This window comes from Mobula hypostoma, chromosome X1, assembly GCF_963921235.1.
Source record: "Mobula hypostoma chromosome X1, sMobHyp1.1, whole genome shotgun sequence".
NCBI lineage: Eukaryota > Metazoa > Chordata > Chondrichthyes > Myliobatiformes > Myliobatidae > Mobula > Mobula hypostoma.
Window position 1 is genome coordinate 22,660,929 of NC_086128.1, and position 25,285 is coordinate 22,686,213.

Below are 25,285 nucleotides of genomic sequence, written 5' to 3' on the forward strand. Positions count from 1 at the left end.
CCTAAGTCCTAGTCTAGTTTGCTACTCCTGCTCCTGCCTTGCTCTCCTGGTATCAAACAATAAACTAAATTTAATTAACCTCACAAGATGTGTCTTGCATTTGGGTCCACCCTTGCTCCCAATGCCCCTCCTTTGTGACAGTTCAGTTCTAGGACTGCTCTCTTATGTGGAACACAAAGAATTCCTGTTTGAATGCAATGGTGGGGAGCAGAACAGCAGATCTCTGGGGCTCAGATTGGGTCATTAGCATCTTAAAATAGATTATTTTCCCTGAGCTAGTTCCTCATCATTTTGTTCATTTTAGTTGGCATGGTAGCATAGTGTTAGCACAACACTTTACAGTGCCAGTGATCAGTGACCCAGGTTCAATTCCTGCTGGTGTCTGTAATCAGTTTGTATGTTTTTCCTTTGACCACATGGGTTTCATCTGGGTGCTCCAGTTTCCTCCCACATTCCAAAAACAGATGGGTTAGTAAGCTGTGGACATGCTACGTTGGCACTTGCAGGCTGTCCCCAACACATCCACGGACTGTATTCGTCATTGACATAAACAAAACATTTCACAGTATCTTTTTGATGTTTCAATATATATGTGACAAATAAAGCTAATCTATAATATTTTATCTATTACTTAATATTATGAAGATGGAGCCCTGACAAAGAGCCAACCCTGAAAGAACATCTTCATTTTCACACTAGGCTAAATAAAACCCCTCAAAAATAATATAACTCAATTTGTTAGTTTTACTGTTTATACTTAAAAAAAAGAAATGCTGTAAATTATCAACTGATATAGTAGCTGCTAAGTAAATTGCCAGATTGGCTTTTTTGGATGTAGTCCTTTATGTACAATAAGATGGACTTTTGACCTCACAATCTACCTTGTAAGACCTTGACCCTTATTGTTTGCCTGCACTGTAACTGTAACATTTTATTCTACACTCTGTTATCGTTCTACCTTCTACTCTCTCAACGCACTGGTGTAATTAATTGATCTGTATGAATGGTACGCAAAACAAGTTTTTCACACACCTCTACATGTGACAATAAAAACTTTAGTCAGACTGTACTTGGAGTATTGTGTGCAGTTCTGGTTGCCCCATAGGAAGGATGTGAAGAGGGTGCAGAAGAGACTTACTAGGATGCTGCCGGGATTAGAAGCTATGATCTATAAGGAGAGGTTGCATAATCTTTGGTTGTTCTCCCTAGAGCGTTGGAAACTAAGGGGAGGCCTAATACAAGTTTTTTTTAAATTGTGAAAGGCATAGATAGGGTAGACGGTCATAATCTTTCCCCTCAGAAATGACAATCACCAGACGGCACACTTTTAAGGTTAGAGGAGGGAATTTTAAAGGCAACATAAGGGGCCATTTTTTTTACACTGAGTGGTGGGTGTCTGGAATGGGGTAGTAGTGGAAGCAGGTAGTTTGGTGGAGCTTAAGAGGTTTTTAGATGGGAATATGAAGGGAATGGAAAGATATGAATGATACACAGGAAGAGAACATTTAGTGTATATTGGCATCAAGATCAGCACAATATTGTGGGTCAAATGGCCTGTTCAGTGCTGTACTGGTTTATGTTCTATGTTATTAAATCAATTTACCTATTTACTAATTTAAATTTCCACTTTTAATATGCTCATCTGTAGATGGTCCTGGAGATCTGAGCACTTTCTGTTTTTTTACCTTAGATTTTCAGCCTCAGTACAAATGAATGCTGTAGTGAATTGTAATCAGCTTTGTCTGAAATTCCTTCATTGCATAAGCTGTTCTGTGAACATTTACGATTTTAGGTATTTGCAAAAAGCTAGTTAAGGTGGCATTCTAGAATTCTTTAGCCTTTGATTTCCGAGCGGTGTATTTCGCTCACACACCATGATCAATGAGTTGCAACACAGCAGCAGGGGAAATTAGCAGAGTTTGCAAGCGGGAAGAGACCAACTCATAGGATTTCCTTATGTCCATCAAATATCACTGTTGAACATTAGATGAAGGAATAGGGTCAATGCATAAGGAAGGCACACGATAAAGACCAATGTACCACAAATGATGGTACCACACTGAACTCATAAAATATTGGTGCCTGAGGAGATTCCAGCTCTGCATGGATTGCCAGCACAATTTGCAGTCTGTTGGGACAATATGCAGGCAGAATGCAATGATTACTGAAATAGTCTGTATCTCTATTGTTTCTTCTGCATACTTCTATTTAACAGCAACAGTGAAGGTTATTCTTCTGGGAATATATAAATGGCATTTGATCACCTTAAGGAAATTTTACAAGCACGTGCACACTTCACAGAGTGTGCATACACATTTTAGTAAGCATGCATGCTATAATCCTTTAAAGCATGGCTCCTAAAAAACCTTGGTTCTTGTAGCAAAACTACAATATAATTCCTTAGCTCAAAAGAAGGCAGTTGAAGTGCTCAAGCAACACTTCACATATTTGGAACTTATACGTGATAAATGCTGCACTGACCAGGAATCAAATCCAGGTCTTCCATATGGTAGATAGAAATTTCACCTTGGAACTTCTTACAGCTACCATCGGGCAGGAGATACAGGAGCCTGAAGTCCCACACCACCATGTTCTAGAACCCTTCAACCATTCAGCTCTTGAACCAACTTGCACAATCCTAACCACCACAGTTTAGCAACACAATGATCACTTAGCATTAAAATGAATTTTGATTTTGTTCCGTGTTCTTTCTTGTAAAAATTGTTTAATATACTGTGTGTTTACATTTTTCATGTGAATACTGCTTATCTAATGTTCTATACCTGCGATGTTACTGCAAGTAAGTTTTACATTGCGCCCATGCATACATGTACTTGTGCAGATGATAATAAATTCAACTTTGACTTTAACAACATGTATCAGATATTGGTAAGTGATGGGGAGCTAGACAATGTGTTGGTTCAGGGGTTTTAGAGTTAGTTATTTGTTGAGTTCTTAAGCGACCATGTGTTTGATTTTTTCCAAGCAGAAGCAGCAGCAGCAGCAACAAAAGTTATGAACAATGATAGTAATGCTAGAAGCGCAGTTAGTACTTGTAGCAAAACAGTTAAGGAAGTTGTTGCCATCACAAAGTGACAATTTACAGTACTTCTTCCATGACTGTACATCCATGCAGATCTTGTCAGACTGAACAGATCTGCTACCTTATATCTCCTACTTGTCTTACCTTTTGGTTTGATCCTGATACTTCTGTTCTCTTTGTATTTGGATTGCTGTTGCGTGGTTTATGAGTTCTTTAAAAAATAATGCCATCAACATCTACATGATGTGTTCCTCATTTTATCTGTACATGTTATGAAAACAATCATCTTGGTATGCAGACTGAATTCAGAACTTGAATTTTAAGCCCAAAGGCCAATTTCTTGTATTTCATTTGTGGACTGGATGGTCATTTTGCTGAGTTATAAGGATCAGCTTGGAACTTTTTGTCCTCTTTGAAAATGAGAACCAGATAGGGTCACAGGGCCATAGAGTCACAGAGCATGGAAACAAGCTCTTTAGCACAACTTGTCCTTGCTGACCATGTTGTAACATGATCTAGTTTTAACTGCTTGCGTTTAGCCTATACCCCTCTAAATCAGGGGTTCCCAACCTTTTTTATGCCACTAAGCAAGAGGTCTGTGGGCCACAGGTTGGGAACTCCTGATTTAAACCTTTCCTATTCATGAACCTGTCCAAATATCTTTTAAATATGATTATTGTACCAGCCTCTGCCACTTCCTCTGGCAGCTTGTTTCAATATATCCATAACCCTCTGTATGATCCCGCACTATACACCCACATTTAGGTTCCTGGGCATCATTATTTCACAGGACTTCATGTAGGAGAACCATATCTCCTTCATTAACACAAAGTCTTGGCAGAGGATGTACTTCTTGCGGCATTTGGCAAAATTCCATCTTCCCCAGAACATGCTGTTGCAATTCTACACTGCCATCATAGAGGGCATCCTCACATGAGCCATTACTGTCTGGTTCAGTGCAGCATCCTCTCACAATACGTGAAAAATACAGTGAACTGCCAGGTCAGCAGGAAATGTTATTGGCTACAGTCTCCCATCACTGCAGGACTTGTTTATGTCCAAGACAAAGAAGCCGGCAGGATAAATCATTGTGGAGACTACCCACCCAGCAAATTGCCTTTTCCAAAAGCTCCCTACTGGAAAGCACTATATGGCTATTAAAACACAAACTTCACACCATCTTAAAAGTTTTTCCCCCAGGCAGTTAATCTGATCAATCATTCTAGTTACCCCCCACCCCCTCTATTATTACCTCAGTCACTGCACTGTAAACACTTTAAACCATTTTTTATAATGCTGTTTTCATTATAAATACATGCTGGTATTAATATATTTGTGCACATTTTATTCCATATCCATACTTCTAACTTTATTTTCTAAAATCCTTTATAATTATTGAATGTTGTTTTTGTTGCATGTCGCGCCAACACATCACAGCAAATTCCTAATATATGTAAATATATACAGCAAACAAAGTTGATCCTTAATTCTATGAAGCTAAACTCAAGTTAGCTTTCCAAATCTGTACCAAGAGAGAAAATGGTAAGGTATGATTGTGTGTTTTGTGGATGCATATCAATTGAAGAATGAAAAAAAAAGATCAGAAGGGGTAAGCTATCTATTAATTTGTCTGCTTATTAGCATTCTTGCATCATAGCAGTTTATCAAATTAGAATAGAAGGCCCCTACTTTGTAGTCAATGGTTTGTAGTTAAGTATGAACAATGATATGAGATCAGACCTTGATCCCAAGTCCTCAGGCTACCCAGATCAACAGGGAGATCCAAAGAGCAGCCCCTGTCAATGGTTATAATGACAAAATAAGGCATGGATGAAGAAAGCCCATCCACCCAGTAGCCTCCCAACAGCATTGTTTTATTTTCACTATGGTTGTACTGATATGATTCTGTCAAATAGATTTTACTGGACAATTTTTACAAGATTTTTCCATTCCTTTTTGCTTTTTAATCTGATTTGTTCATGAAAATGCATCGCAAGGATCAAAAAATGCAGAACAGATCTCAGTGGGCAATGATCAAAACTGCAATAAAAGATTAGAAAAGTGTTGATTTTACAGCATCTGAGAACAGCATTGAAGAGCAAGTGTGATTGAAGTATCATGGATAAATAAGGCCTTATAATTTGCTTTGGGAAGAGGATGTATTTCAGATGTAAGATTTGGTAGAATTTGCGGATTATTACCTAGTGCCAAAATTTCAGTGATCCTATTTGCCACGTATTTGCTTTGTGTCCCAATTGCGCATATTCCTGGGTGCAAATATACAATTTCCAGCTTTGGATATCATTTTCTTTTACAGACACAACCTTTTGTAGGATAATGCCAGTCATGAACTTCAGTCTGATACTGCAAACAGTTGCAACTGTTCTGTAACCCCAGCAGCAGTTACTTACCTTGATGAATGACCTTAAAAACACAAACCAGGCAAGCAAGTAACCATCACAACCATGCTCCAGTGCTTCTGCGTTAACCACTAAAAGATCTGTAGGTTTACAAATAGTCATTGTGAAACTTGAGTAGTTTAAAAAAACAGTAAAATACGATTCTTAGTTTCAAACTATTTGGAGTTGAGTCAGTCAATGACTTTGTGTCCAGGCAAGGACAAGTGGCCACCAGTTTAGGTGCCGGTCAGAGAAATCTTGCAAACTTCCTGGCTACAACGTAACAGCAGCATGAGCTACAACGACGACTGTATATCCACACCAAGAAGTAAAGGGAATATTTTTTAGAATCATGTAAGTGACTGGGGAGAAAAAAGAACAGGAAAATGACAAGTAAACGAATCAATTGCAATTCCAATGACTGCATATCTACTTTGGAAGACAGAGCAAAAATGGATGTACTTTTATCATGTTTAACCATTGATGTCAAAAAGAGACAGAATGGAATAAATATAAGAAGAGGCTTTGAGGAGGTAAGAGCAAAATTGCTTGAATGCAGTGTTACACTCCATCTTATTTTATTATAACAAACACCTGACTTATTGGGCATGAAACACTTTGGGATATCCTATGGTTGTGAAAGGTGCTACGTAAGTACATATCCTTTCTTCCCACCTGAGCAAGTTAATGAAACGATAGGTCACTACACTGAGGCGCATCACATTTATGAGACCTGTACCCTTCCATCAGTGGGGCAAATCATTTATTTTGTAACTTCATAGATGTGATGTATTACAGCAATAGAAATAATTCTGTCTCATGCTGGCAGGACTGTGGTAATTATACTATAATGGTCCTCAGAAAACAAATGTGCAAGGAAAGCAGATCCACTACATTAGCAACTATTGTTTATATAGTGATTAACAAAGTCAAATATCCTAAGGCACATCATGAGGAGTATATAAAAATTGATTCAAAGCAACACAAGTAAGTATTAGGAACGACAGGTTATTAAGGAACATGAGGACTTTGTAAAATTGTGGAGCTTAGATCACCTGGACAATACTAATATCTATGTCAGGATGCTGTTTATTGACTACAGCTCAGTTTTTAACACCATTAATTCCTACAATCTCAAAACCTGGGCCTCTGTACCCCACACTGCAACTAGAATCTAACCAGACGACCATAACCTGCGCAGATCAGAAATAACATCTTCACCTTCAGAGAGAGTAAGACGAGGGAACGCACACCATTCCTCATAGAGGGATCAGAAGTGGAAAGAGTGAGCAATTTCAAGTTCCTGGGTGTCAAGATCTCTGAGGATCTATCCTGGGCCCAATATATTGATGCAGCTACAAAGAAGGCAAGACAGTGACTATATTTCATTAGGGGTTTGAGGAGATTTGGTTTATCACCAAAGACACTTGCAAATTTCTACAGACGTACCGTGGAGAGCATTCTAACTGGTGGCATCACCACCTGGTACGGGGGTTGAGGCACCATGCAGGATCAAAATAAGCTGCAGAGCGTTGTAAACTTAGTCAGTTCCATCATGGGCACTAGCCTCCACAGATTCCAGGACATCTTTGAGGAGCAGTGCCTCAAAAAGGAAGTGTCTACCATTAAGGACCTCCATCACCCAGGATATGCCCTGATCTCATTGCTATCATCAGGAAGGAGGCAGACACTCAAGCGATTCAGGAACAGCTTCTTCCCCTCTGCTATCCGATTTCAGAATGGACATTGAATCCATGAACGCTACCTCATTACTCTTTTTATTTTTGCAGTATTTATTTAATTTAACTACTTAGTGTGTGTATATATAATATATATACACACACACTTACTGTAATTCACAATTTTCTCTCTATTATTAGGTACTGCATTGTACAGCTGCCGCAAAGACAACAAATTTCATAAAATAGCTAGTGATATTAAACCTGATTCTGATTTTGTGTGGTTACTGAAATAGGTGACATAGAGGAATTTGGTAACAAGTATAACAATTTTAAAATTTAGTCAATGCCTGGTAGGGCAGCAAGTACACATTTAATGGTGGGTGTGACAATTAGAATGGGTATGAATCAGGTTTCTAATGGTCCTGCTTAACGTAATGTTTACCTCCATAAATTTTCCTGGATCACAATTTTGCACTTGGAATTCCAGTAAGCAACTATTACTATCAACTGAGGAATCTATTTATCAACTTGCAAGTTGCAGGAGCATAATGTGGGTGCAGTTCTGAACTTGTAAAGTTTCAATAGAAACTTCTTCCCCAAGCACCTGGAGGAAATTAGAGTGAAACCTTCCTGTTCTGGGGAGGAATGGCCAGCAGTCCTTAACAAGCTAAAGAAGCCGCGCCCCCCCCCATCCCCCCCGGTCTCATAAAGGGGATCAAGGCAATCAGCAAATCTTTTAGTTTGTTTAGATGCAAGGAATTTTTTTGTTTGGGTCACTGCCAAACAATGTATTGCCCAGAATTTCTTAAGAAAACATTCATTTCAATTTTGTTTAGTCTTATTTATTTATTCTTACAATTGTTGTCTGGTAGCCAATTGATTATTGGTGTTACTGAGGCAAAAAATGAACCTTACTTTGGTTTAATTTTAGCTTGGTGGTTATCCCTTTAACAGCTAATCAAAGCATAATTCATCAGAAGCTTGTCCCAAGTTGAACTTGACAATAACATTGAAGTTAAGTTGGATTGACAGGGGAGCCAAGCTGTTTTTCAACAAATACAGACAGTTATTTGTTCAGAATGACAGCCAGATATTTTCAAACCTGGTCAACAAATACAGCATACAAATGTACAAAGTTCTAGTGAAAAATTTTAGTGGTATTCAATCTGGCTTTTTGAACTTTGGAATCTGGAATTCTCTGAGAAAATAGTGTGAACTAATCAGCTCTTGTAGTCAACAAGAACTCAGAGAAATAAATATTATGTAATGGAAGTATTTTGTAAAATAACTGCACAATGTTTGATAACACCTTTATATATACTCCTGTGGAGATTGCGAAATGAAAGAAAGTGATATCGTTCGCAAGAGACCTTGTTTGGAATCTTAGGGAAATTACGGTATAGTTATAACTGGCTCACACGCTATTACTGAACTTGCCCTGCTTCAGGCTGTCTCAGTACAGGAATGATGTTTGGTAGTGTGTCTTTCCATGGTGATTTTGTTTAATTGGATACTTAAAAAAATGATTTCTTCAAATTTTGTGATAAATGTGCTAATGTAGAACAAACAGGCAACAATGGAGGATCTGGGAACAGATTATCTGCAGACATTTGAACTGGTAAGTGCCATGTGTCCTGCAAGAAGGCATGATTGGGAAGGGAATATATCTGGGCTGTGCCATGACAGTAATTGGATTTGTTTTTGAATGTTCAAATACTCAAATATTGAGGCAGTAAGAATCAACCCTCGATAAAGAAACAAAGAAGGGTGGATGATGTACATGGGTAGAAACAAAACAGACTAGCTGCTTCCTTAAAGTGAAAACCAGATATATAGTTAATGAAGTTACTTGCGTAGCTCCTAGCAGGTTGTCTCATTCTGTACCTCACCCCTTTCTAATGTAAATGGCACAGACAAGGGGAAATGCACAAGTATAACCAAAAATTGAGGGAGACCTGCACTTTAAAAATTTCTTATCAAAATATTTCCTATTGTCTACCACAATTCTCAAAGCTGACTTGTTCTACGTGAGTATAAAAATGTCACAGAGTTACAGAATGTGGTTTTGTTGTGCACTGATACCTGAATTCAAAATCTTTCTGACTTACTGAGGTTCGAAAAGCACTTGAGTGACTCAAGGTTGATAAAAGATTTTTTGTTTGCTGCCAAAATCTCTCAAGAGAAAGGTATCCTTTGTTAGGAAGGGCACAATTTTCAAAATGTATCAAACATAACAATGGAAATACATTTTAGTTTAATGCAATAAGTTAACACCACACAAAGGAAAACACAATTTGAACTGTACTGTTAAAATAATGCTTTATTAATTTCCTTATCAGCTTCTATTCACAAATAATTAGTAGCAGATGATTTGACAATTGTATATAATTTGTTTGCAGACCTCATTGAATTTTGTGCTACTGAAATTAATAGTCAAAGAAATCAATCTTTAGAATTAAAACTCAGCAAAGAAAAATCACTAAGATTAGTAATAAAGAGCTTTAGCTTATTTCACCCTTTCAGATCAAGAAGTCAACTTTAAAAAATAATCTGTCATTCCAGCTTATTTCCAATATATATTGAAGTATACACATTTTCAAAGAAATAAAACAAAAATGGTACGGGGGATGGAATGGGATAAAGACCCTAATTTTCCAAACACATACCAAACCTAATGCCGATGACTGCATTGCTTTATTGAAATCTGTTAAAATATTATTTTATAAGCTTCACAGTTTTATTGATAATATGGACTCAACAGACATGGTTTTCAGTTAGGTCACATTGGCTACAGTGAAATATGATCATTGAGGAATCCTGAGAGCTTAAGGAGATTGTCGTCATAGCTTCACACCAGCCAGCTGTGAGTTTAGGTGGATGAGATGTAGTACCCAACAAACCCTACAGTTGACATGATGGGGTCTTCTGTGAGCTGGAGGTGTATTAGTTTTCTCTGTAGTGTTTGTGCTTGAGGAATCTAATGCCAGTGCCTGCCAGTTTGCAGTGTTGTGAAAAGATGTCTGTCCTATACAAACAAAGCTTTGTAAAGGATCAGTTCTATATTAAGGAAAACATAAATGGTGCTGTAGTTTACTGTTACTTAGAAAGACAGCAACACTTCCCTCCTCCCCCACCCCCAGCAGGAAATGACACAGATTTTCCCACAAAATGTCATGATTTCTGAAACCTTTCAAAATCGGTAAAGCAAATCCACATGTTTTGAAGCAACTGAGCTTCAATGAAAATGAGGCAGTATGAATATCTAAATCACAGAGAGTCTTCAAAATGTGAGGAAACTGTTTTGAGCTACACTTTATATGTGTATATGTATTTGTATGTGTATTACACAGAGATTTATAAATATGTATAAATACTAGGAGGCTATATGATCTGATTATAGGAGTTTTTGAAACAGATGGAACAGAATTACGTATGATGCTGATTTATCTGTATTTTCCATCTCGATGTTACAAAAAACCAATAATACTTTATTCATTCTTTTGTACAGCAAAAGAAATGTTCACTCTGGTAAACATGATAATTCCCAGTTCCTGCTAATGATCATATTTCACCATACCTGTCATATCTCCAATTAATTAATTTTTCCAGATATTTATCCAACTCTTTTGAGCCTGTTAGTACAATCTGTTCCTACTGCCTCTTTGAGCAGATCATTTCATTCATTCATGACACTGTTCAAAGCAAGTCCATCCAAACTGTCATTTCACCCCCTTTCTCCCAAGGGTTAGGCTATGCTATGAGTAAGGATTTCCAATAAAATTCTGTTTTCTTTGAAATTACAACAAATATCCAGCAATGTATCTTCATCATAGTAGTAATAAACATAAACTATAGTGAAATATTGAAAACACATTTCTGATTAGTTAAGAATTTCTTTACACTTGTAATACAAATAGAATAGACATACTAACTATTACTTATACTTCATTAGTAAGGAATATATAAAGTCACTCATAGCTTTGCTACAGATTGACTGAGTCAGACTCCACCATGAATATAAATGGCAGGCCTCCAATAATGATCATAAGTAGCATCTATATGACTGACCTGTAAAGAAACTGGTTTGTCCCACCACCCCAGATTAATACTAGCCTCACATTGCGCGATGAATCTATATGTAAGACATCACAGAGATAATTTTCATAATTTTCTTAAAACATGAATGGGTGTTCATTTCAGATGATCAAATGTAAATTTCATCGTCTATCCCCATCCTGGTACTTGATAAAATTATACTTTTATAATCTCCAAGCAACAGCTCATACTTTCATATCTTCTTTCTCAATTTTCAAATGTATGCTGCTTTTTTATAGCCATTCTTTGCTGATTCCCTTCTCCCACTTACATACAGAACAAAGGTATCAACCAGTCTGCTAACTTACAACATCACAGTCAGATCTGCTCTATAGAATTTTACAGCAGAGAAAGAGGCCATGCCAGTTCACAATTTCTGTACTATGCTCCTGAAAGAGATTGAGATGCCAGTGACCATTTACAATTCCCCCTCCCCATCTTGACCACCACCTCATAAAAGTTTTCTAATTGTGACAAATCAACCAATCAGTACATTCTACCTCTTATAGTCACCACAGTCCACATCAGCTCAGTGGCATACTAATCACGTTCCTTCCACATCATTCTCACTCTAGGTCACATCCCTTCATGATACATTTTTTAACCTCTGCACTCCCTTTGATGACATGCTAACTCTATGTTTCCTTTAGTCGTAATCCCTTTCACTTTGGGCCAGTAACAATTCTGACTCTCTTCTCTCAACAGACTGGCAACACCTCTTATGACAGAATAATTACAAGTTGTTCTAGGAGTACAATGAGCTAAAAAAGGATTAAAAACTCCAAATCCTCCAGTTGGTTTACAGAAATATTTTTATAAATAAACCCCATAAAGCTCTGGTTGACCTATATGCCACCAAATTCATTTGTAAATATATTTGAAAATTATGCAGTACAATATTTTCTATAGAGATGAAAGTAAGAATTCTATAAAATTCATTGATAGAATTGTTTAACATAATTCAGCAGTTTTTTTCCAAAATCTCATGCCTATTGTCACCATAGGAACAGAGGTTTTGTTTTAATTATTGGATTTAGTATATATATTAAAAGATTTTAAATTTTAATATATTAAAATAAACAGAACAGAACCCTTCATGAATTTCACAGCATAGGTTAAAAAACTACTAGACAGATGGCTACCATTTCAAGGTTGAAGCTTTATTTAGTGTGATGTTGGAATCACTTTCAAGTATCTCTCTTTCTCTGCAGCAATTTCCTCATCCAATTTCTCACTGCTTCCTTTCCTGAAAAAATTGAGTCTTAGCAGAACAAGAACCTACCCCAAATATGCCCATTCTTCAAATGTGGACTGACCTCCTCCTTATCACAGCTCTTTTCCTGCGGCCAGGCTTTAATAGACTAATTGATTGCACTCTGGTCATCCAACCTTGATCCCTTGGTTTTAAATGATGTTTTTACCCATGAGGCTATCAAGGGTAAATTAGCAGTCACCAAGCAAGTAAAACCTGTGGTGACAAAGTGTTCGAGAAACCAATGAAGGGTCTCTGAAGCAGTAGGGATGTACTCAAGAAGAGCACATGCACACATCCAGATCCTTCTGTATATTCCATTTCTACAAACCTCCCACTTTAGACTGGAATTTAGATTCCATTTTTGAGTGTGTACCTGCTGTTGTTATATTCATGACTGGCACCAGTAATGCTAAGGTTACATAATAGGAAACAACAGGAATTCTGCAGATGCTGGAAATTCAAGCAACATACATCAAAGTTGCTGGTGAACGCAGCAGGCCAGGCAGCATCTCTAGGAAGAGGTACAGTCGACGTTTCAGGCCAAGACCCTTCGTCAGGACTAACTGAAGGAAGAATTAGTAAGAGATTTGAAAGTTGGAGGGGGAGGGGGAGATCCAAAATGATAGGAGAAGACAGGATGGGGAGGGATGGAGCCAAGAGCTGGACAGGTGATTGGCAAAGGGGATATGAGAGGATCATGGGACAGGAGGTCCGGGGAGAAAGACAAGGGGGGGGGAACCCAGAGGATGGGCAAGGGGTATAGTCAGAGGGACAGAGGGAGAAAAAGGAGAGAAAGAGAAAGAATGTGTGTATATAAATAAATTACGGATGGGGTACGAGGAGGAGGTGGGGCATTAGCGGAAGTTAGAGAAGTCAATGTTCATGCCCTCAGGTTGGAGGCTACCCAGACGGAATATAAGGTGTTGTTCCTCCAACCTGAGTGTGGCTTCATCTTTACAGTAGAGGAGGCCGTGGATAGACATGTCAGAATGGGAATGGGATGTGGAATTAAAATGTGTGGCCATTGGGAGATCCTGCTTTCTCTGGCGGACAGAGTGTAGGTGTTCAGCAAAGCGGTCTCCCAGTCTGCGTCAGGTCTCGCCAATATATAGAAGGCCACAACGGGAGCACCGGACGCAGTAGCTCCTCTACTGTAAAGATGAAGCCACACTCAGGTTGGAGGAACAACACCTTATATTCCGTCTGGGTAGCCTCCAACCTGATGGCATGAACATTGACTTCTCTAACTTCCGCTAATGCCCCACCTCCCCCTCGTACCCCATCCGTTATTTATTTTTATACACACATTCTTTCTCTCACTCTCCTTTTTCTCCCTCTGTCCCTCTGACTATACCCCTTGCCCATCCTCTGGGTCCCCCCCCCTTGTCTTTCTTCCCGGACCTCCTGTCCCATGATCCTCTCATATCCTCTTTGCCTATCACCTGTCCAGCTCTTGGCTCCATCCCTCCCCCTCCTGTCTTCTCCTATCATTTCGGATCTCCCCCTCCCCTTCCCACTTTCAAATCTCTTACTAACTCTTCCTTCAGTTAGTCCTGACGAAGGGTCTCGGCCTGAAACGTCGACTGTACCTCTTCCTAGAGATGCTGCCTGGCCTGCTGCGTTCACCAGTAACTTTGATGTGTGTTACATAATAGGAATGTTTCCTGGGGCGACAAATAGAGAATAGGCATAGTTACTAGTGCAGGAAGCCTACCAGCTTCACATTTTCATTGGGAAAAATGGATAAAATCATAAAATGCAACTGTAATTTTGAATTTGGCAACATGTTCACAATGGCATGGTGAGAACATCATGAAGAGCTTGAGACCAACTTATTAACAGAAAAGTATGTGGTATCAATACTGACTATAAATTAGTTCTGTGCTCAACTTCAGACTGGTACTGCTCCTTTGGTTTGCTCATTCTTCAGAATGCCACCATTTCTATTCATATGCTATTAAAGTCACTGCAATATAATCCACATTTACAGGAAGGTTCTCTGTAGTAAATAAATCTGGCACATGGTGAATTGTTGTTAATGTTGATTCTGTTATAAAAGTAATGCTGCAGGGGGAACAGTGATAATAGTTAGCATTTGCAGGAGGTAATCATTATATAAACATAACAAAACAATAATAATGTAATGGGCCAGGAGCAGCCTGGCATATTAATTTAAGTTTCCAAGTTAATTCATAAGTCTTGTGCTCCCACTACTGCCCCAAGTAGACTTTTGAGACTAGCACCAAAACCAAAGTCCTCTTTTGTGTTGCTAGTGCTGCTTTGCTTGCTTTTGCTGCTGCTTGCTTGCTTGCTTTAGCTGTTTGCTGGCTTGCTGCTTGCCTGCTGCCTCTTGCTAGCAGCTTTGCTTCCCTTTGCTTATTGGCTGGCAGCTTGCTGCTATTGAACAGCTGGCTGACTGCTCCTCATGGAGAGCTAGCTTCTCAGAAGGTCTCTATTTTATGCTCTGCTGCTATTAATGTTTAGCCAAAAAATATTGTTTTAAGAAATAAACTTGGTAGCTGCTTCAAATAACCATGACCCTTGTGATGTTTAGCAGTACTTTATGGATATTACAATGCCAAATATGCCTCAGATGAGCTGGATGACCAGATACAGCTTGAAAAAAATGATGTTCCCAGTTACTCAGACCTTCATGGTACTTGGTGGATTTTCACTGTTCTTAGTCACCATGGCACATGTGATTGATTCTTTGGCAGAAGGAAATGAGATGTTTCAAAGCTAAGCAAACCCCAAAGGACTCTGATGACTAGGAACAGTTGAATATTTGTGCAATATTACATGTGTAACCGTGTTTTCAGAGCACCAGTACAATTCAGTATTAGTTCAAATTATCTGTAATTATTCTATGTATAAAAAAAAGTGACACACAGTCAATTAAACCCTGCTGCCCATCTTGATGATTTACCATATGCATAACATCGAAGTCTGCATTATAATTCCTATGAGTGCAAGGTTTGGAAAAGATAAAATCTGTACTCATGATGTACTTCACTAAGTGGGAATCACATTTTCAAAATCACCCACTTAGTTATTATCTCTTTGAAAGAATGTTGGCTGCTGCAAGGTGATAATCTAACTCCAGTTTTTTGGCTGTAAATCCTTAGTCCTTGGTTCAGTGTAGAAAGGATGGTTCAGGCAATGGAATGCTCCTCGTGTGAGATGTGGGATTTCAGGATGCCTGACAGTCTCACTGATGACTACATCTGCAGGAAGTGCATCCAACTTCAGCTTCTGACTGACAAATTCAAGGAACTGGAGCCGGAACTTTATATACTCAGGACCATTTGGGAGGCTGGAAAGCTCATAGATGAAACTTTTACAGAGGTGGTCACACCCAGAGTGCAGGGTTCAGATAGTAGATGGGTGACACACAGGAGAAGAGGAGTAAGCAGTCAGTGCAGGGTACCCCTGTGACCATTCCCCTCAGAAACAACTATACCCCTTTGGATACTGCTGGGGTGGTGGGGGGGAATTACCTGTCAGAGCACAACAGCAGCAGTCAGGCCAGTGGCACTGTGACTGGCTCTGAGGCTCAGCAAGGAAGGGTAAAATCAGGCAGCATAATAACGATAGGGAGACAGTTGGGGGGTGGGGGGGACCGTGGACAGGAGATACTGTGGCTAAGAAAGAGATGCCAGGATGATGTTTTGCCTCCGAGGTGCTGAGGTCCAGGATGTCTTGGAGTGGTTGCAAAATATTCTCAAGGGGGAGGGTGAGCAGCCAGAGATCATGGTGTACATTAACATTAATGACATAGGTAGAAAGGGGAAGAGGTCCCTCATAGGAAGCTCATCCAGAAGATTAAGATACATGGCATCAACGCTGAATTGGCTTTTTGGATTTAGAACTGGTTCGCCCATAGAAAATAGAGGGTAGTTGTCGAACAGACTTATTCTAACTACTGGTCTATGATTAGTGGTGTTCTGCAGGGATCAGCACTGGGACCTCTGCTCTTTGTGATGTATATAAATGACCTGGATGAACACGTGGATAGGTGAGTTAGTAAGTTTGCAGATGAAATGAAGATTGGTGGTGTTGTGGATAGCTTAGAAGGCTGGCAAGATATACAAGATATAGATCGGTTGCAAATATGCGTGGAGAAATAGCAGATGGAATTTAACCCAGACAAATATGAAGTATTGTTCCTTGGTAGGTCAAATGTAAAGAGACAGTGCACCATTAAGGGCAAGACCCTTAATGGTGTTGTTGAGCAGAGAGATCTTGGGGTCTAATTTCATAGCACCCTGAAAATGGCTATGCAGGTTGATAGGGTGGTTAAGAAGGCACATGGCATGCTTGCCTTTATTAGTCAAGGCAATGAGTTCAAAAGTTATGTAACACACATCAAAGTTGCTGGTGAACGCCGCAGGCCAGGCAGCATCTCTAGGAAGAGGTACAGTCGACGTTTTTTCAAGCCACTCAAAAGTTATGTTTCAGCTTTATAAAACTAGTTCACTGCATCTGGATTATTGCATGCAGTTCTGGTTGCCCTATTATAGGAAGGATGTTGAGGCTTTGAAGAGGGTTCAGAAGAGGTTTATCAGGATGCTGCCTGGATTAGAGGGCATGTGCTATAATGAGAGGTTGGACAAACTTGGGTTGTTTTCTCTGGATGGCAGAGACTGAGGGGAGGAAGAGATTTATAAGATTATGAGAAGCATAGATAGAGTAGATTAGACAGCATTTTTTTCCGAGCGTTGAAATTTCTAATTCCAGAGAGTGTGCATTTAACGTCAGAGAGGGTAATTTTAAAGGAGATGAGGGAGGTAAATTTTTTTATACAGGGAATGGTGGGTACCTGACATGTGCTGTCTGGGGTGGTGTTAGAGGCAGATACATTAGGGACTTATAAGAGATGTTTAGATATGGACATGAATGTGAGGAAACTGGAGGGATATGGACATTGTGTAGGCATAAGGGGTTAGTATAGTTGGCCATTTGATTACTAATTCCTTTGGTTTGCACAACATTCTTGGTTGAGGGGCCTGTTCCTATGTGGTACTGTTCATTGTTCTATGTTCCAAGCATCAAATCAGCATAATCTTCTCTTTGTAGACATTTGCTGTGGAATCTATGTGATATAGTGATGGGAGAAAATTTCAGGCTTGTTACCTCATCACTGGCAATATCTGATGAAATTATTTCCCCCACAGAGGATTGAGTAGGTATGAAACGAGTTCAAGATGGCTATTATTTGACAGACATGCACATTCAGCGCCAGAGTCTAACACAACCAACCCCACATCTCAGAACTTCCACCATAAAATATGGAGATGCTAAATATATTGGAAAAGCAAGAGTTTGGTGAGCTTCACCAGAAAATAAATGCCTCCATTTTGATGCAATTGTCAAAGACCAAGTTACCTTCTATTTGTCAAATGGGCACAGAGAATCTAACAGGTCATGTGTCTCCTCTCACACAGGTAACAAAGGAAACCAAACACGCGCCTTTGGAATTGTTCTAGCTAATCAACCAAGAATTATCATATGGCCTACACTTTTAGGATCAAACTGCTTTTGATTACATCATTGCAGTCCTGCTAATTTTCAGAATTTTTCAAAGAAACTAGATGAAGGCCGACTGACTTCAGAAGCCTGTCAAATTCACATGGAACTGGAAGGGCAGGTAACATGCGTTTTGAGTACTGTTCTTCAATAATGCAATCAAATCTGTCAAGACGCAGCTGAACACTGGTATGAGAATTTTCACTGGTAAGCATTATCAAGACCAAAATTCTGCCTGTTTGAAGTACTACTATATCATCATTGTGAAATGCAGACTATAGAGTATAAAGCTACCCCATCATCTGTAGTGACTTTCTCATTCAGGCTGACTGGACCAACGAGCACAAATCCAGTTCAAATGCAGGGATAGGAATTCTGCAGATGCTGGAAATTCAAGCAACTTTGATATGTGTTGCTCAAATGCAGAGGGCTGGTTTGTATCAGCTCTTTAGCAATACTTCCTCAGCATTGATGTCTGATGCTATAACTCTTCAAAGGGCCACTGCACAAAATATTCTTATATATTAAAGGATCAAACCTTTGGGCAATTACTCACTTCTTGTGATCTGGCCATGTCAGATACTATCACCTTCTTGACAGAAGAAATATTAAAGGAATCTCAATCATTTTGGTGCATAGTTTTTAATTAAACCTTGGGACACATCATCAAATACAGATTGCAGGGAAAATTTGCAGGCACTCTACAAGATTGTTTTGATGTTCTACTGTGACCCAAAACAAAGCGGGACACCTGCCTTCTTTTGCCACCACCTTTTGTAGATCTAGAAGCATTACATGACTCATGGAGTGCTGGAGATGGTGGCTGGGTTCATGGTTTTCAAGTTCAAGACCTTGGATTTTCTGGTCAGAAAATTATATGTCAGTGAACACCGAAATAGAAAACCTTGGTTTATGTGCAGTTTTCACAAAATGTTTTCAAAAGGCCAAGATGTGAACCATTTATAATTTGGTTATATGCTATAGAGACTACCAGAAAATAGCAAGTATTTTGTAAGAAAGGTGATAGTTTCTTTTGACAACACACATCAAAGTTGCTGGTGAACGCAGCAGGCCAGGCAGGTCGAAGGGTCTTGGCCCGAAATGTCGACTGTACCTCTTCCTAGAGATGCTGCCTGGCCTGCTGCATTCACCAGCAACTTTGATGTGTGTTGCTTGAATTTCCAGCATCTGCAGAATTCCTCGTGTTTAAGTTTCTTTTGACGATGATTTTAAATATTGAGAGTTTGGTTGAAAAGATTAGCCACTGGTTTATTCAACTACTTATTTTGTATAAGTTTTTAGTTAAAAAGTGGTATCTGATTTCCTAGTGGAATAATAAAAATTTGTCATTCATAAAATAAGACCATAAGATATAGGAGCCGAAGTAGGCCATTCGGTCTATCGAGTCTGCTCTGCCATTCAATCATGGGCTGATCCAATTTTTCCAATCATCCCCACTCCTCTGCCTTCTCCCCATACCCTTTGATGCCCTGACTAATCAAGAACCTATCTATCTCTGCCTTAAATGCACCCAATGACTTTGCCTCCACAGCCGCTCGTGGCAACAAATTCCACAGATTTACCACCCTCTGACTAAAGTAATTTCTGCGCATCTCAATTCTAAAAGGATGTCCTTCAATCCTGAAGTCGTGCCCTCTTGTCCTAGAACCCCTACCATGGGAAATAACTTTGCTATATCTAATCTGTTCAGGCCTTTTAACATTTGGAATGTTTCTATGAGATCCCCCCTCATTCTCCTGAACTCCAGGGAATACAGCCCAAGAGCTGCCAGACGTTCCTCATTCGATAACCCTTTCATTACTGGATGCTGTCAAATACATTGTATCATGTAATATACATAGCTGTATACATATCATGCTGGTATCGTGAATATTAGGCATGACTCTGACTGAGTACTGAGTCACTGAAGGGCTTACTTGACATAAAATTGAGACAGAGGTCCCAGGTATTAGTGTCCAAAATAATAGGATATGCACCTTTCAAATAGATGTAACAATAATAATTCACTGGAAGGTGATTCAAGACGAACATATATAAGGTGGCTTTATGAAATTCTGACATGATTCCTTTCCTGCCTCAATTGTCTGCTGGTAATCTAAGCATGATTTCTGCACCTAGGAGTACAATTTTGTAAAACCATCCAAAGCGATATATTGGCAATGGTGCACAATGTAAATGGCATGAATGTCACAACACCTGTAACAATACAAAAGGTAAAAATGGCTAAGGAGGATCTAAACAGAGCGGGTCTGTGGAAACTGTACAGGTGGCTTCTGAAAGAATAGAACAGTTAGTGGCAAGCAGAAACTTCATTGTTACTGCTGTCTTAACAGTGCAAACAAAACACATTATATTGTCTGTCTATACTCTCTCATTGGTTTTGTGACAAGCTGCTGCGACAATCAACACGGATAGTTAAAAACAATGTTATTAAAATCAATCATGTGGGGCACAAGAACAAGGCAAGCATGGGATTTTTCATCACAGCTTGCTCAAAGCCGTTGAAAATTCTAATTCTAAATTTTACTTATACCCTGCAGGGAACAGATTTGAAGCTAGTGGTGTTGTACTGCATCACTCTATAGAAGTTCATGACTAATACCATAAATCTATAGCTGAAGGGAACAGGTTTCTAGGTTGTATTCACAGGACAATTTACTCTAAAATAGAGCATTACATTCTGTTCATGTGTATTACCTTATTTAAGCTCTAATTAGAATACCATATCCATGTTAAATCTTCTACATGGTAGAGGATATTGAGGCTTTAAAATAATGCAAAGGAGAGCCACAGAAGTGATTTCTAATTTAAAATACTTCAGTTACCAAGATGGTGTCAAAAAAATCTGATCAGCATACTTGACAAATACGTAGACTCCAGCAACTTGATGATGTATATAGAAAAAAACAGACTGTGTTTAAGTAGACCAGTTATTTTAATTTAAAATAGGGAAGTAGGGATATTTATGAAGTAGGGAAGAGCAGATCTTACGATGATTCTTCTTTCCCAATGTGGACCAGTTTGCACAGTTGAACCGGTTTCTGCCTGCAGAAAAGATAAGCTCCTATAATGAAGGGTCAAAATGAATCCAGTACAACTGTTTAATTGCCTAAAGGAGTTAAATGAGAATTTTCATGTCAGATCTGATTGCCCAATCCACCTCAGTATTACCCTGGGTTTTCAATGTGATCTTTCTGCTCAGGAAATTAGACAGCATTAGGGTTGAAGGCAAAGCTATGTAGAGACAATCACAGCCATACAGAGTGGACCAATAAATCTTTCACGTACCATCCTTTTCATATGTTGCTATATAAGAAATTAAATAACACCTCCCATTTGAAGTCATAACACAATTCTGGGACTCTGGATTCAGGCTATAAGGCTTAATACCCTTAGTGAAACCAAGTATGAGCTAGTAAAATGACCTTGGTAGTGTTGCCAAAGTCACAAGGACATGAGAAGAATTTCACATATCTTTGGAGAAAAGAAAATAGTTAGCAAAGAAATCAGAAATAGATAAAACCAATTATCAGAAAAACAAATATGAGCTACACTGGCCCACTGAAGATGGCTCTAACTCCATGTACCCAATGCAATCTGCAACCAACATTTCTTTCTTGTAGATAGTATCTGGTTTCCCAATGCAATTATCTTTTTCTTAAAAGCAATCATCTTGTAAGCCTGCCATCAACTACCTAATATTGTACTTGTACCAGAAACAATAAAAGGTTCAATGTTAAGGGATCCATCCTCTACCTATTACCACCACAGAAAAACAACTGCACATATTGAAAGTGTTTCCAAAGTTTCTCAATTTGTTTCTTTACCAAAGAAGGATAGCGGGTAGATCTTGTCTTAGTGTGATATTAAAAATTAGGTGATAGTAGCTTGACATTAAAGGCAATGCAAATAAAAATCTAAGAAATGGACAGGTTGCCAAGTTATAGAATACCTCACATACCAATGCCAAAATCCACTGCAGTGAGTCTAAAATTTTACAGCCCAAGTATTGAGCAACAGATTGTAGTGAATGAGTTTCTGCTCTGGGTTGGGCCTGTGAGAGTTCATAAGCAAGTGCAACATCTCAGAACAGTGAAGGAAATAAGCAGATACATGACAAGGCAACTAAAAGGTCATTAAGAAGGTAAAGATGGAATATGAAAGTAAGCTAGCCAATAATATTAAAGAGGATACCAAAAGTTTCTTCAGATACATAAAGTGTAAAAGAGAAGTGAGAGTAGATATCGGACCGCTGGAAAATGATGCTGGAGAGGTAGTAATGAGGGACAATGAAATAGCGGATGAACTGAATAAGAATAAGCATCAGTCTTCACTGTGTATGGTGGAAATTCCAGGAGTCAGGGGTCATGAGGTTACCATAGCTAGAGAGAAGGTTCTTGGGAAACTGAAAGGTCTGAAGGTAGGTAAGTCACCAGGACCAGATGGAGTACATCCCAGGGTTCTGAAAGAGGTGGCTGAAGGGATCATGGAGGCACTAGTAATGATCTGTGGAATTCAATACCACAGGCAGCTGTGAAGGCCAAGTCTTTATGTATATTTAAGGGAGAGGTTGATAGATTCTTGATTAGTCAGGACATGAAGGGGTACGGGGAGAAGGCAGGAGGTTGGGGCTGAGAGGAAAAATGGATTGTCTATTATGAAATGGCAGAGCAGACTTGATGGGCCAAATGGCCTAACTCTGCTCCTACATCTTGTGGTCTTATATATGCTTAAGGACGTTGCTCTATGCATTAGAAGCTAACAGACCAATTTCCTGGTCATTATATTAAAGGCTAACTCCAGCTCTGCAAGTAACACTGAGAGAAAATTATTCAGCAACTGCAAAGAAAATGGAGAAATTAGTAATGCCGCTGGTCATCCTAGATGAAGTGAGGGCCAGGAAGGATTTGTTGCTGCTCATATATGGGAAGAAGAGAGACACAAGAAACTGTAGATGCTGGAATCTAGAGCAACTCAGAACCTGCTGGAAGAATTCAGCAGATCAGGCAGCATCTGTGGGAGGAGATGGGGATGGGGTGGAGGAACTGTTGATGTTTTAAGTCAAAACCCTGCATTGAGGCTGGTCGACAAGGCTTCAGCCTGAAACACAGACAATTCATTTTCTCCACAGAAGGTGCAGAGTTCTTCCAGTACATTGTTGGCTGCTGTGGGAAGAAGAGCCTTCTCAGTACAAGGAAGTCACAGATAAAGATAGCAGAGGCTTTCAGCATAAGAGTGCAACTTTGAGATTCTGGATGCTGTGGAAAGAGGGATGAAACGTTCCTTGCCCAACTCTTACTAAGGAATTGCTCGTTTGCTTTCATTCTACTATACCCCCTGCACATTTCACAAAAAAAACATAACATTGGATTAATATCCACATCAGTTGGAATGGTAAACAGCACCACCTGTTGCCCTCACTTTCTGCACCTGCCCACCTCACTTTTTCACCTTAAAGGATTCTGAGATGAATTAACAGAGGAGGTGGTGAGAAGATGACAAGAAAGCCAAGAGGCATAGTCTTAAGATAAAGCATCAGTTATAACAGTTTAACCTAAGGAGAAATATCTTTACCCAGATACAGATGTTTGTAGTTATAAATTGTTGAAGCCATTTGCCCCAGAGGACAGTGAATACTCAGTTGTTGAATACATTTAAGGGTTACATTGATAGACAGTAGTTGGAGAGGATATTCCTGAAAGAATGTTGTCATCTAAGTAATATGATAAATGGAGGGACTAGACTGTGTTTATGTGGACTATTGTTAAGCATTGGTCTGGACACTGTGGATTACTTCCAAAGAAGGTAGACAACGACTTGTCTTTATGATGTGGGACACAAAATATAAAAGCAAAAAAGTTATAAGGAAAAGATTAGAGGGATATGGCCCTATTGCAGGCAAATAAGATGAACTCAGCAAAGCCCCTTGGTCAGCATTGAAAAGTTTGCCTGAAAGGTTTGTTTCCATACTGCATCACTGTGTGATGCCAAGCCCCAAATCCGCAACCAATAAAAGACAAGGGTACCAGGCATAAAGGAACAATAACACTTCCAAGTTTAACTTGAAGTCACACACCATTTTGACTTGGAAATATGTCTCTGTTCCTTCACTGTCACTAGGTCTAAGACCTGGAACTCCCTCCGCCCCCCACCCCCAGCAGCACTGTGGGAACACCTTCACCAGAAGGATTGTAGCAGATCAAGAAGGCAGCTTACCCCCACCTTTTCAAAGGCAATTAGGGCTGGAAAATAAATGCTACTTTTAGAACTTTGCCTTTGTCTCAAGAGAGGTACAGGGCAACAATAGGAATGGAAGATTGGCATCAGTTTGGACCAATAAAGATGTCTTTGGATGGTTGGAAGTTCAGAATTCTGCCAGACAATGACATATTAATATGTTGATAGTTATGGAGATGGCCTCAAAGACAAACAAACAGATACCTGATATAAGGTGCGCTGGATTATGAAAAGGCGAATGGTGCTGTTTGGTAGAATTGTCAATGAGGATAAGGATGTCAGTGAAGATGAGAATGGGGAGGACAATGGGGAAGTCACAAAAAATGATGAGATTGTCACTGACGGTGGTGCTGAGGTGTCTGGTTCAATCAGGGTAACTGTGCCATCCCTCCAGCTAGATTTGGATAAGGCAGAGGATGTCTTTAGAAATGCGGAAATCTGTTCACTGCAACTTATCAAAAACATTGCACTACTTATGGATAATTGTGATGCTAGGAGTAGGAATTCATTTGTTGAATTACTTAATAAGATTTCAAAGTTATTAATTGATAGTAGTGGTGTACATAAGAAGGAGATTAAGAATGGTGTAGTGAATGCTAAAGAGATCAAAAGACATGAAATACCTAATTCAGGGCAAGAAAAGATTAGTCCAAAGGGGAGAATTCTTTGGACACAAAAGTTATTTAAAGAGAATTAGAAGACATTAGCCATGCCACTAATGAGTAGCCCAGCAAATTGTGATTATTACACTCTTCCTATTTAGATATACTTTTAAAAAATTACACAACTGACTGCCTTCTTCAACATATCAGCCTTAGTTAGTTGTTTCATGTGAACATTTACATGTTAGTTACCTCAAGTGCATCTTCAGGTTTCTTTTTTTCCTTAGGGACCTCAGATGAACATTACAAGCCTCAGACAAAGATGATTCCTTGTCATAACTCATTCTTCCTGGGGCATACTATCACACAGAAATGGACTTAAGAGAACTAGTGGACAGTGAAGTGCCATCTTGTTGAAGGCAGTA

General features: G+C 39.2%; 1 protein-coding gene across 2 annotated transcripts in view; it reads right to left on the bottom strand.

Annotated features, from left to right (window-relative positions):
* Window positions 1-14,099: 14,099 nt before the first annotated feature.
* The window catches only part of pou6f1 (POU class 6 homeobox 1), a 96,585-nt gene continuing 85,399 nt past the window's right edge, over window positions 14,100-25,285 (bottom strand). Inside the window, exon 12 of one of the 2 annotated variants that reach the window (XM_063037412.1) lies at window positions 14,100-14,538. In XM_063037412.1, coding sequence (XP_062893482.1) covers window positions 14,422-14,538 — 117 coding nt within the window. In that variant the 3' untranslated portion in view covers window positions 14,100-14,421. Of the gene's footprint in view, window positions 14,539-20,241; window positions 21,067-25,285 lie in introns of those variants that run through there. The other variant, XM_063037413.1, reaches the window with a different exon arrangement.